Source organism: Panthera tigris, chromosome F3 (genome assembly GCF_018350195.1).
Source record: "Panthera tigris isolate Pti1 chromosome F3, P.tigris_Pti1_mat1.1, whole genome shotgun sequence".
Lineage (NCBI taxonomy): Eukaryota > Metazoa > Chordata > Mammalia > Carnivora > Felidae > Panthera > Panthera tigris.
In genome coordinates, this window is record NC_056678.1 from 45,587,427 (window position 1) to 45,601,960 (window position 14,534).

Genomic DNA, 14,534 nt, shown 5'->3' on the forward strand with positions numbered 1-14,534 from the left:
AGATGGAAACAGCTATCTCTGTTCTCACTGGAATTGTTTTGGATCTATAGGGAAATAGGAAAATTTGGTCTTACACTCACCAGTTTAAAAAAAAAGTCAAAATTCAAAAAGAATCAAATATATTTTTTGAAACAAAGTCTCCATAAACAAGAAAATATTTTAAATATATTTTTAATAAATAGAGAAGTATACATAATAGTTTAGAAGAATATTGAAGGTTATAAAAGGATGATGATGACTGTTTAAAGGAATAAGATGCTGAGGAAATTTTTTTTTTGTTTGTAGAATTTTTATTTTTCAGAATCTTTAACTTAAATGTCTGTTGACATTTCTGGAGGATTGGATTTTCTTTGTAATAATAAGAAAAAACCCATAACAAATAAGGACAGATCTAGAATAGTTTAAAATAATTACAATTATTCTCAGGAAGATTTAAGAAGACAAGAGTTATGGTGTACAAGTAGAAAGTAAAAAAGACCTTTTGAAATTGACAGAGTGCTGAAATTAAAATTTAATAAAATTCAGTAAACTCCTACAACTCAACAGCAAAATAAATCTGATTAGGGCATGAGCGGAGGATCTGAATAGGTATTTTTCAAAGAAGACATAGATGGCCAACAGGTACATCAAAAGGTGCTCAACACCGCTAATCATCAAGGAAATACGAATAAAAACCATAACAAGATTACCACCTCATGCTTAGGCTATTATCAAAAAGACAAGAAATAACAAGTGTTGGCAAGGGTGTGGAGAAAAGGGAATTCTTGTATACTGAAGGTGCTAACGTAAAATGGTGCAGCCACTATGAAAAACAACATGGAAGTTCCTAAAAGCAAATGAAAGATAGAACTACTGTATGATCCAGCAATTCCACTTCTGGGTATTTATTCAAAGGAAATGAAAAGACTAACTTGAAAAGGTATCTTGCATTCCCATGTCCATTGCAGCATTATTTGTAATTGCTGGGGTATGGATATGGCATAAGTGCCTATTGAATAAATGAACGGATAAGTAAGTTGTGCTATGCATGTGTGTGCGTGTGCACACACAGAGTAGAATACTATTTAGCCATAAGAAAGAATGAAATCTTGCCATTTGTGACAATGATGGACCTGAGGGCACTACACTAAGTGGAATAATTCAGATAGAGGAAGACGAATATCATAGGATCTCACTTATATATGGAATTAAAAAAAAACCAAAAAACAAAAAACAACTCCAGAAAGCCAGCCTCATAGATACAGAGAATAGATTGGTGGTTGTCATGGTGCGGGCAATGGAGTTGGCAAAATGGGTGAAAAGGGCTAAAAGATGCAAACTTAGTTATAAAATAAGTAAATCATGGGAATTTTATATACAGCATGGTGACTATAGTTAATAATCCTGGATTTCATATTTGAAAGTTGGTAAAAGTAGATCTTAAAAGTCCTCATCCCAAGAAAAAAATTCATAACTATGTATGATGATGGATACTGGACTTTTTGTGGTGATCACTGTGCAATATATACACATATAAAATCATTATGGTATATACCTAAATTTAGAATTATGTTATATGTCAATTATACCAAAATAAAAATTTTTCGAAAAAAAAAGTTTTGAAAGAAATATCATAGAAAGTTTGAGGATTGCAGATAAAAGGACAGAGATAGAATGCATAAGAAAAAGGATTTGCAGTGCAGGTCAATCCAAGAGAAATAATATCTGATTTAGTGGAAGTTCCAGAGAACATGGAGAAAATGGAATGTAAGAAATTATGACAGAATAAGGGAGATTCAGATCTTTAAATTGACAAGAGTCTCTTGCTGTAAATTATAATGAATGAAAAAGAACTATACCTAGATGCATACATAGCATTGCCAATTACAGAGCAATAATGGTGAAGAAAAACTTCTTAAAACTTGTACAAATGGGGGGAAATCGTAGTATTGACTAGTGTTCTTAACTTTATACAAGAGTATCTACTTAACAAGTTTAATTGTAAAGAGATTTATGGAGGAATATGGATAACACTGAGCAAGAAAGTTGACCTCTATCTTGGCTAAACTGACACAAACAACTTCCCCTGCTACTCCACACAACTAACCAGGTAAAAATCCTAGAACCATACTACCTCTGCAACAAAACGGATGCCACTTGCCTGTCCGTTTCCTCATTTAGCTCTCTACCAAAGTAAATCCTGCATTTGTGTCTGATTGATGGGACCCAGGTCACATGTCTGCATCATAGCTAAAACCAAAAATTCCTAAAAGTTATGGTCAAGATAAGAAAAGTCAGACACTGGGTCTCAGAAAAAGACTACACTAGATTAAAAGCTACATGTACAATGTGATGTGGCAAAGGAGGTATCTGTTTTCTCTCCCAGCCGAAAAATAAAACAAACCGAAACAAACCAAAACAAAACAACAACAAAAAATGGCAATCATAAACTCCGAGAAAAAAAAGGAACTAAAATAAAGCCAATTAAAGTGTGCCATAATACTGAATAACATGTTGGTTGGTAAGGAAAGAGTAATTTTTAAAATAGTCACTATTGAATAACTTAGGGTACTATGGTGAAGCTTTCATAATTATAGAATTCCCTTTAGCTCCTAAGTGAACTATGTTGTAATAATCATAATAATGTGATCACAGCACAGTTTCTCTTCTTTTCCAGTTTTATTGAGGTATAATTGACAAAATCATTGTGTAAGTTTAAGGTGTACAACATGTCCTCTCTCTTTTTTTTTTAATTTAATGTTTATTTTTGAGAGACAGAGAGAACTAGTGGGAGAGAGGGAGAGAGGGAGACAGGGAATCTGAAGCAGGTTCCACACTATCAGCGCAAAACTCAAACCCACGATCCATGAGATCATTGACCTGAGTGGAAGTCGGGTGCTCAACCAGCTGAGCCACTGAGATGCCCTTCTGTTTTTAATCTTAAGCCATTGACTTTTTGCAGCTAGTGAACAAAGTATAAATATTTGTAATTTCAACAATGTAGAAAAAAATTGTACAGCGAATAACGGTTTAGAATAAAAGTAGGGAGAAGATGTGGAAGGGAAGAGGGTCATTAATATCCTCAGGTTACATAATGGAAATCAAGACTGGATATAGTTAGTGTAACAGAGTTAAAGTGTGTTATTTAAAGTTAAAATGTAACTAGTGGATCTGAAGTTTCAAACCTAATCACCAATGAACCAACTTATGTTAGCAGATAGGTTTTATTTGGCCACCAGCCTGATGTAAATATTTTTTTCTTTTGATTTTTTTTTTTTTTTGAATTTGCCTTTTCAGCAGGCATGTAACAGCCAACCCACCCAAGCCTGCACACTCCCCATTGTGTCACATCTGGCCTGATTTAAGCATTTACTTTACTAACCTGCTCTGTGGACACTAGAGTTGCAGAATAACTCTGGAAGAGGAATCCCAAAGAGGAATTAAAAATGGTAGTATCGTTATCTGAACAGCACCTGTTGGGACTCTCTTGTGAGATCGTTCTTTTGTCTCATACCTCAGAGAAGGCAGTCAATAGACAGTGCCTAATACTGATTATAATGATAAAGCTTCAGAGCATTATCATTAAGAAATACCTTAAAACTCTGCATTAAGCTGAAGATTTGGAAGCTTTTTCTTTCTTCTTTTTTTTTTTTTTTTTGGTTAAAATTTGAGGTTTGGATGAAATAACATGCTAAAAATAGCACTGAGTTAAAATATTGTTATGTTTTGGCCATTAATTCATTGTATAAATAATAAATTCATGCATCCATACAGTATAAGGCACTGTGTTAGAAGTTTGGGAAACGCAAAGCACAAGTACATTCTCTTTTTAAAAATTTTTTTTTAATGTTTATTTATTTTTGAGAAAGAGAGAGAGAGGCAGAACGTGAGCAGGGGAAGGGCAGAGCGAGGGAGACAGAATCCAAAGCAGGCTTCATGCTCTGAGCTGTCAGCACAGAGCCCAACACAGGGCTCAAACTCAGACTGTGAGATCATGACCTGAGCCAAAGTCAGACACCCAACCGACTGAGCCACCCAGGCGCCCTGAGAACAAGTACATTCTGATGAGAAAAGACTAATATTCAATACAGGGTAGGACACAATGTAAACATGGCTTATATATGGATTTGGGGCATATTATAAACTTCCCCTAGATTTATTTTATTAATGAAATATCTTCTCTTTGTGGTAAGATTACCTTTGCATACCTTGAGAATAAATCAAATAACAACATGGGAAAACAGTGAACAAATCTCCTAGTTACAAATAATTTTAAAAGGGCAAAAAAAAAAAAGATACTCAAATGGCAAAATGTAAATAATAACAGCAGGAGCTTCTGAAACTCCTATATCCCCAAATATTAGTGTTTATGGTATATAACTTTCCTGGGAAATTCACAATGGCGTTCTAAACTAAAGGGATAGATAGAGTAGCGCTATGTATGTGTACAAGGGCACAAAGTACTTTATTAGAAGCTGAGTGTATGGTTTTCAGTAAACAAGCAGGCTGTGTTCTGAGAAAGAAAGGGGCAAGTGCATTTCAGGTATGAATTTGTATTCCTTCTGATGGAGAACAGTTTAAAATCAGTGGGTTATGACTTCATAGTAGCATGAAAGAGCTGAGAATGACGTTCATTATGACAGAAGAATTTACCTTTTCACCTGACAGTTTGAAAAGTAGATGAAAAATCTTTACAGAATTTTAGGATTTTTGTGTGTGTGGTAATTAGGCAGCTTTCTGAATTAAGTGAGCATTTCAGAAAATCACATTGGAGTAAGGGCAATGGCTTTTGGCCCACCTTCAAGTATAGTGGGCCCTTTAGATTTAGCGTTTAAGCTGTATTTCATTTTTTCTTGAAGTAGATCCCTTTCAAAAGAGTGTTCATTGTTTAAGGTCACTATTAACAATGTTTGAAAGCTGGTGCATCTGGGTGGCTCAGTCCACTAAGCGTCCAACTCTTGGTTTTGGCTTAGGTCATCATCTCATGGTTCGTGAGTTTGAGCCCTGCATCGGGCTCTGTGCTGACAGTGCATAGCCTCCTTGGTATTCTCGCTCTCTCCCTCTCTCTCTGCACCTCCCCTACTCTCTTTCTCTCTATCAAAATAAATAAATAAACTTAAAAATTTTTTAAAAAATATTTGAAAGCTATATGGCATTTTTCTATTCTCCCCATCCCAACAATTTTTCTTTTCCCAAGAATGGCAAACAGCTTTCCAGTTCCATCTAGTGGTAGAAAGTTGATTAGCATCCACTGACTTGACTTAATCTTAGGACTCAGATTTCTATTTTGGTGTCTGATGACATAAAAAGCTGGGGAAGTTCAGTTGTTCAAGAGTAGGAATGCATAAGCCTCTTCCTGGTAGACCGAGACATCTTAATCTTATGTTTTATTACTTTCTCTATATTTTCTTTTTAGATAAGATAACCATATTTGTATGTCAGTTCTGTCTGCAGATTAACAAGAATAAATGTGCATCAAAGTTGTGTGTTAGCTGTTTCTTTTGTATCCTCCCTGTTTTGGAAGCTTCTGTATATTCAAATATACACTTTCCACCTATAAATTACAATTATGTTTCTAGTGACACAGGCTACAATTTGTCAAAATCATTTCTTTGGCCTACAGTCTTCACTGTAGATTCCTGAGGTTGATAGTAAAGGCAAGATTGTAGTACAATTTAAATAACTTGATTTTTAAATAATGTAACAGTTTGGGACCATTATGAGTTAATGCAATTCATGTGTGTTTTCAGAAAAGCACCCTGTAAAGAATATAAATAACTATGTGCAAGCAAGCAGACATTAAATTGGGGAAACACAACAGTATAAAATTAAATAAAATGTATTAATTTTAATTAGATTTAAACCTTTGGGTTTTAAATCTACTTTCAATCAATACAATGAGGTAACAAATATCTTCTTGAAAATGGAGCATCAATAAGGAAATTTTATTTTATTTAACATTTCAACTCTAAATCTAAATGACATCCTTTTCCTAAGGCAAAAATTTCCACCTAAGTTATACGTGAAGCCTTTTATTACATAGTGAAGAATGGATTTATATCAAAGATACCTTGTGACAAGGTGCTTTTTATACCTACTGATGTGAAAGTAATTTAGTTTGATAAAAAAAATAGGTATACAAAAACAACTAACTTGGCAATCTGTGTGGATTTCTACTAATGATTACATTTTATAACCTTGAAGGCAGGGCTTCATAATATCATGCTTACTCTTCTTGACTTTACCTATAGTTTTGTGGCATGCTTATATGCATACAGAAAATATGAAAATAAAATCAAATTTTATTTTAAAAGTTATTAGTATGAGTTTTTTTTAAAAAATACCACCCATGTTTATAATAAAATAGGAATTTGTCAGTAGAATAAGGTTTTATGATGTTTTTGTTTTTAATGCCAACTCTGTTATTGGGCAGAGCAGTTCAGCACATTCCTGAACTAGAAAGAGATTATGTACTATAATACAATTTCAACCTCTTCTATCTGGCACAGGAAATTCCACTTAAATTCTTGTTTCTCCCTTTGGGAAAATTTGAGGTGGGGAAACTTCCAGAGACGAAATTATGTAAAATTCTTTTACTGCATTCAGAAGCCTGCATTAAATACATTTCTGCAAAGAGCAGACTCAAGTGCTTACTAACAGTCCTCCTTACACTTGGTTGACCGTGTTAAAGCTCAGGAGATTGGTATGTGAGTTAATTTGCTTTCTGGCAATAAATACCCATTTGCCTTGAAGGTATAATCATAGATTAATGAGGAATGTGCAACTTGCATCTAAAAAATAAAATGAGTTGTCAGAATTGATTTATGTATCATCCAGAAGTTAACTGGAACAAATTTTCCCAGATATTTCTAACTTAGGAAAACTAAACAGAATTGAGCAAATATACTATTTTTACACCAATACTTACTATATTGGGAGGGACTTTTCATGCCCCCCAATTGGTGAAAGAGGAGATTAGAGAGGGGGATGGATAGAGGAGTACAGTGCTCTTGTACCTACCCCAGCCATGTGAGGAGAAGTACAAAAGAATTATGCATTACTCATGGAGAATAGGGCTGTCTGCAGGAACTGGGAGCTAGCATCTCATCCTTCAGTTGGACATTTGCTTATATTGTTTCCTGTGATTAATTGAACATGAGGAAAAAAGAATTAGAGAAAAATGGCAGAGCTAGAAGACAGCCTTCAGTCCCATGCATGGGTTTTCCACAGCATGACTGATAGCTTAAAAAGATCTGAGCCATATTCCTGGTACCCCATCTGAGTGTGTTGGTCACAAGGTGAGGAAACTCAAGCAGTTAGATTGTAGGATGTACCACTGGTAAATAAGATGAGGGAAAGTGGAAGAGACTTTCTTATCAGTGATCATATACCAAAGTACAGCCCTCATTCCCCATAAAGGGATATTCACATGTGCCTACAAGACCCTTTATAGTGATTACTAATTAGAATTACTTTGAAGAGCAGCAACATCCTGTGGAGAATCAGCCTGAACTGGTAAGATTGAAATTTCAAATGGGGTGAGATTGAGCTTTTTAATAACTGAACATGATTTGAAAGAAATGGGACCTGCCCAAGATATTATTATAAGACAGGAATAGGGGATTTGACAGGACGTGCTTAGAAGGCTACAAGGTCTTGAAGACTGACAAAGGGTTAGTTTATTCACTTGACTAGGCGTTTTTCCCCCTTTCTCCTAAGGAATTGTCTATCACCTTTCCTTCCACTTCTCTTTAAAAGAAAAAACAAAAAATTACTCACTTAGACATTTGTTTAGAGTTTAGAATGCATAGGAGAGCAGACACAAGCTTTGTTTCCTTCTAAGCTGCCTCATCTAAGTTTTTTCAAGGCTCTCTTGACTCTAGTTTTGGGTGCATGCATTTTACAGCATATCTCTTTATGCAGGGGAGATAGATATCTCAAAGAGGTTCTTTCAGATATGAAGCATATACTGTTACTCAGTACTCCATTTATTGTCTTAATAGAATATTTCATTTTCATATTCCTATCATTGTTTTCTTTTTCTACTATACTTTTATAAACAGCTGGAGATGGCAATGATTTTGAAAATAAAGGTGGACATACACTGGTTTAGGAAGCATTGATTACCAGTAAGTTTTCAGTAAAAATGTTAGAACATCCTAAAAAGGGTATGGAGTAAACTAGGCTGTATTGTCTTACAGGTTGCAATATACTTTGAGCTCGACAGTAAGTAAATGCACAAACCAATTATTTTCCCTAAAAGTTCATTTGCTTAGTGTAAACACATCTTAAATCTTCATTAAATGGCTTTTTGTAACTTTCACTAAGCTTTCCATTCTGTGTTTTTTGTCCCTAATATCTTTTGTGTTTTTACTGCTGCTGAGGTTAAATTTATTTCATGTCCATTAGCGATTGAGGAACTCCATGATTATTTTTTTCTAATTCTAATGGCAAATTCATCATAGGGAAAGTAATTGGTTAGACCTAAAAGATGATTCTGGTGAGAAGACAGGTATTATATAATTAGGAAAGCAGAACATTTAGTAATTGAGCATAAAGAACATCGTTAGATTATTCTTTGTTCATTTAACCAAACATTTATTAAGCACTTACACTGTGTCAGAATGGATGTCAGAGTCTCAAAAGTATAGTGGTAAACAAGACATGATCCCTTTCCTCATGTGGCTTATTTCACAGGGAAGCAAGACATTAAGGGGTAATTAATACAATTTAGTGTTACTATATCATGAACAAAGTACAGCACTGCAAAGCTAAGAAGTAATGAGTAAGCTATAGGTCAGAGAATGAGTAGAGCTTTGGAGATAGGACGAACACCCTTGTGAAGAGTCCAAAATATAAGAAAGAGTTTCTTGTTCAGGGTAAATTAAGGAGTGCTCATGGCTGGAACACACGAGAGAAAGAAGACAGAGGTAACAAATGAAATTTGAAGGGTAGGTATAGCATAGGTCCAGAGGGCTTTGTAATGATGATAAAGAAGTTCACATTTTTAAAATGGAAGGAGGAAGCCCTTTAAACATTTTCAATAGGAGAGTAACATGAACTGATTGGAGTTTTTGAAATTCAGTCTTCTGACGCACCATAAATAGATTTGTAATGACCAATACTGGAGGCAAGGAGGCCAGACAGTGGGATAGGACTATTTGAAAAGTGTAAGAATTGATGGAGAAAGGGACAAGTGGTGAGATCAAGACCCACCTAGATGGTGGAATTAAAGAATTCTCTGGTATGAGAAGTTTGGAAATATCTTTTTATTTATGTGATTGTTTTCCTCCATTGAAAAATAATCTTGAATTGTTTCTGCCTATAAACATAAAGTAAGATAGATGAAGAGAAAATTTAGGGAGAATAGTAAATTGAAGACAAAGAAAAGGTTTTTTTATACATCTACAGGCCGTAAAATGCCCTTTTTAAAAATAGAGATATAACTGCCAGGTAATATTACATTAATGTCAGATGTACAACATAATTCTCTCTATATGGGTATATGTATACACACATACACACATATATGTAGAGAGGAAATGATCATGCTAATAAGTCTAGTTAACATTCATCACCACACATACAATTTTTTTTCTTGTATGCCAAACTTTTGAGATTTACTCTCTTAGTAGCTTTCTAATATATAATATAGTATTATTAACTATAGTCCTCATGCTGTACATTATATTCCAGGACTTATTTAGTATATAACTAGAAGTTTGTACTTTTTGCTCACCTTAACCTGTTTCACCCATCTCCCCAACTTCCCCTTTGGCAACCACCAGTCTATTCTCTGAATCTAGGAGTTTACTTTTTGTTTACTTTTTTTGTTTTTAGATTCTACATCTAAATGAGACCATATGGTATTTGTCTTGGTGACTTATTTCACTTAGCTAATAACCTCAAGGTCCATCCATATTGTCACAAATGGCAGGATTTCCTTTTATATAGCTGAATAGTAACTCGTTATATATATCTACACCACATTTTCTTTATTCATTCATCCATCTACAAACTCTTTAGTTATTTCTATGCCTTGGTTCATGTAAACAATGCTGCAATGGACATGAGGTGCAGATATCTTTTTGAGTTAGTCCTGTTTTTCTTTTTTTGTGATGCAATTATAAATGTCTCAGACATTCAGAAGTTGTAAGATTATTGTCATTAACATCCAGGTGCCTAGCATTTCAGATTAAAAAAAAATAAACATTACAAATGTTTCTGAAGCCCACATATATTATCTCTGATTGACTTCTTTCTTTCCTAGGAGTTAGTTAACTAAAATAACAAATCTGGAATCACTTCTTTTATTTAACATTTTATATTTGAGATTTCTCCATGATGTTTTATAATCAATTGTACCTGCATTTTCACTCTTATCTTTATGGATTCTATTTATTTATTTGTTTATCCATATTTCTGATGGACATGGGTGCTCGAGATTTTTATATATTTTTTCTCTTCCATTAGCAAATCCTTTCTGGTCTACCTTCAGAACACACCCAGAGTGTAATCTGGTCCAAACCATCGTCATCTAGCTGGATCATTATATTAACCTCCTCATTGGTCATTACCCCTTCTTCAGTCTCTTCTCAGCATCCTGACCTGTGAGGATTTTTGTAAAATTTAAGTCAGAATCTTCTCCCATTCTGTAGGTTGCCTTATAGTTTTGTCGATTACTTCCTTCACCACACAGAAGCTTTTGATCTTGATGAAGTCCCAATAGTTCATGTTTGCCTTCGTTTCCCTTGCTTTCGGGGACATGTCTAGTAGGATGGGTAGGATGGGTGTTGGGTATTAGGAAGAGTAGTTGTTGTGATGAGCACTGGGTGTTGTATGTGAATGATGAATCACTGAATTCTACTTCTGAAACCCATGTTGCACTGCATGGTAGCTAACTAACATATAAACAATTAAAGAAGACAAAAAATTAAAGTCAGAATCTTTTGCACCCATCTTTGAAATCCTCCAGTGACTGCCAAATCATCCCAAGTCCAAGTCCAAGTCATTGTAAAATTTTGTATACCTCTATATGACCCCTCCCCCTTCCCAGTTATCTCTCTGGCCTCATTTTTTCTCCTCCCCTAACTCCAGCCAAACTGGCCTTTGTTCTTTGTTCTCTGCTTCAGGAAAGTATTTGTTGATACTTCTGCCTGAAACAATATTCTCCTGAGTATTCCTATGGTTGCCTCTCCCACTCTCTTAAAGATTTTTACTCAAATGTCAACCTTCCAGCAATGCCTTCCTCAACCGTACCTTTTACTTTTCAATTCACGGCTCAAAATTATTCCCTCTCTGATTTTTCTCCCTGCACTGATCACTTCCAACATAACACAGTTTGCTTCTTTTGTTTACTGTCAGTCTTCCTTCACTAGAGGCTTCAAACAAGAAAGCATTTTTGCTTTCTTAACTGCCATAACTTGTGAATCTAGAACTTTCCCTGACACAGCCTAGGTGCTTGATAAATAATTCATGTAGGAATTAATAAGTGAGAACTGAATTTACCCAATGATATTAAATGGCATTATTAATTTCTTACATTTCTGAAAAAATTTACATGAGCTAAAAGGGGAACATTTTTATATATTTACAATTAGCTGAACCTAGAGATTCTTGGTTACCTATTAGGAATATATTTGAAGAAATCATAAAGATGTCTCCTGGCATGAAAGCATAAAATAGCATGAGAAGAAGCCAATGATTTAAGGAAATCCATCTGAAATGTCCTTGTATAACCCTCTCCTTTTCAAGCTACAATATCGTTTTCCCATTTCAGCCCCTGGACTTAGATGTATGATTCTTTTGAATAGCTTTTAGTACCCTTGTGTGACAATTATTTGACTCCATGCTACCTTTTGGATCTCAAATAAACCATGATGAATTACCGGCATCTTCTCTTACATTTCCAGCCCATTTAAATGGATTCTGTCTTTGCCAAGTATCATCTTGCCAAGTAGCACTGTGGTACATAACAAAGATGATTTTATTTTTGTTTGCCAAAAGGAACGTTTTCTCTACCAGGAACAGTTATTCCTAGAAAATAATAGTTAGATGTAGCCATATACAGGCTATAGTCAAAAGTGTTTTTACTTTATTTTTCTACTTCCAAAAACATATTAAAATTATTACAGAAGAAAGAGTAAAGGTCTTAAAAGCATTAGTGTTCAATAGGTTGCCTGGGCTGCTTAAAGGTGTCTCCAGAATCTAGCAATGAGAAAAGTGTAACAGCAAAATAATAATGGAAGCTAACATTTTCTGAGTGATTACTATGATCCTAACATCTGCTAAGTGATTTATTTGTATTACCTCATTTTATCTAACCCAGTGAGGCTGATACTGTTTTTCACAGAAGAGGCAGAGAATCACTGAGAAGTTAAGTAACTCACACAAGATCTTAAAATTAGGATTCAGATCAGGCAATCAGACTCCAAGGTCTAGGCTCTTGACTCTTAAGCACAATTAAACATACCTGGAAAATATATGATTTTTTAAAACTTAGTTACTCTTCTAAATGTTAATAAATGTATTATCTCTAATAATCCTTTAGACAAAACTCAAGAGTTTAAAATGTTTTTAAAACCCTAAATATGACAAATATGATTTGTTATCTGCTTTTATCCATTCAAAATCTATAGACAATCTACTGAAATATTTTGATATTTATACATTTATCACTTTCCTCCTAGAATATGCATTTTTTTTGTGTTTATAGAGTCCATAAGCTTTATTCAGAAAAAGTAAATGAAATACATTATAAAAAAATAGGAAAAAATAATTTTTCATAGGTTGACTTTTTTTATATATTTTCAAGGCCACTGAGGAGAGCATTCCAGAAAATAGAAACTGTACTTTTTGTGATAAACTTATATTCTTTTAAAAAATACTTCTGGTGATTGAACACCCTTTTATCTTGAAGAGGTATCTTTTCTTAACTGCTACATAATTGGAAGGAAGCCATTGCTATGATAGGGACAGAAATTAAGAGTATGTTTTCTGTGAAATCAACTTGATAAGTTGACATGTATGAATACATAATTATAAATACAAAGCAAAATCAGTTACCTACAGGGGCCAAATAGGTATCATAAATGAGGTGAAGTAGGTGCCATGTTACTTAGACTATAAAACAAGTGTAATATGTAGGATATGCATGACAGGATAGACATAAACAGAAATTAAAATGAAATGCTATATCTCATTGGTTCATGGTCAGGATAAATGTTTTCATTAACTGGAGTATGAAAAACTACTTTCTAGGATTGTGCCATCTTTCAAGCTTATTATATATTGTGTTAGTTTCAAAATTTTTGTAGTAATTCTTTGTGTTTGTAAATATCATCATTTAGAGCACCATACATATACTTCTTTGCACTGTGTTTACTAATTCTTCCTGGGAGGAAACTCCAAATTATGTATGGCAACTGTTTTTTTGTTTTTTTAACTTCATTCACTGTGTTTTTCTCTTGGTGTGCGTGTATGTGTGTGTGCTTTTGTTGCAGAGAAGGCCAGCAGTCACCAGAACAGTGGCAGAAGATGTATGGTAGATGCTCTGGCAATGAAGTATACCACATTGTTTTGGAAGAAAGTACATTTTTTGCTGAATACGAAGGGAAGAGTTTTACATATGCCTCTTTTCATGCGCACAAAAAGTATGTTTCTGCTTCCAGAGTGGACTTAAAATATAAATCAATCATACCTTTTAAACACAGTTTTCTAAAATACAGCCCATATTGGTGCTCATGAATTCCAAGTATTATGGAATTTTTAATGTAATTACCGAGACATTTGAACTCTGAGCTTCTGTATGATCTCTACAAGTTAATATTATTAGGTATAAAGTATAACTTAGTAGGAATATTGACTTTAGTAACTTCTTTTTAAAGTTGATTTTGAGAGAGACAGACACAGTGCAAGTAGGGTAGGGGCAGAGAGAGAGAGAGGGAAAGAAACCCAAGCAGTCTCCATGCTGCCAGTGCAGAGCCTGAAATGGGGCCTGAACTTATGAAACCTTGAGATAATGACCCCAGCCAAAACCAAGAGTCAGATGCTTAATTGAGCCACTTAGCTGCCTTGACTTTAGTGATTTTTAAATTGTCTTTAACATATTTTAATCTGTTAATGGGGCGCCTGGATGGCTCAGTTGGTTAAGTGTCTGACTTCAGCTCAGGTCATGATCTCGTGGTTCTTGAGTTTGGGACCCCTTGTCGGGCTCTGTGCTGACAGCTCAGAGCCTGGAGCCTGCTTGGGATTCTGTGTCTCCCTCTCTTTGCCCCTCCCCACTCACACTCTGTTTGTGTCTCTCTCTCTCTCTCTCTCTCTCTCAAATAAATAAACATTAAAAAACTATTAAAAATATTTTAATCCATTAGGAATTTAAAATAAATGAAAATGAATCTTATTTGGAGATCTAATTATAAAGTGTTGTTTAAAAATGTAAACAGAGGGGTCACCTGGGTGGCTCAGTTGAATGTATGACTTCAGCTCAGGTCTAGATCTCTTAGTTCTTGACTTCAAGCCCCACATCAGCTCCCTGCTGTCAGCACAGAGCCTGC

General features: G+C 34.6%; 1 protein-coding gene across 3 annotated transcripts in view; it reads left to right on the plus strand.

The window, feature by feature from the left end:
* The window catches only part of KCNT2 (potassium sodium-activated channel subfamily T member 2), a 360,405-nt gene that overhangs the window by 239,925 nt on the left and 105,946 nt on the right, over positions 1 to 14,534 (plus strand). For 2 of the 3 annotated variants that reach the window (XM_042976234.1, XM_042976236.1), the window contains exon 15: positions 13,482 to 13,631. The exons of the other annotated variant lie outside the window; for it this stretch is intronic. In XM_042976234.1, coding sequence (XP_042832168.1) covers positions 13,482 to 13,631 — 150 coding nt within the window. The remainder of the gene's footprint in view (positions 1 to 13,481; positions 13,632 to 14,534) is intronic. 3 annotated transcript variants of the gene reach the window in all.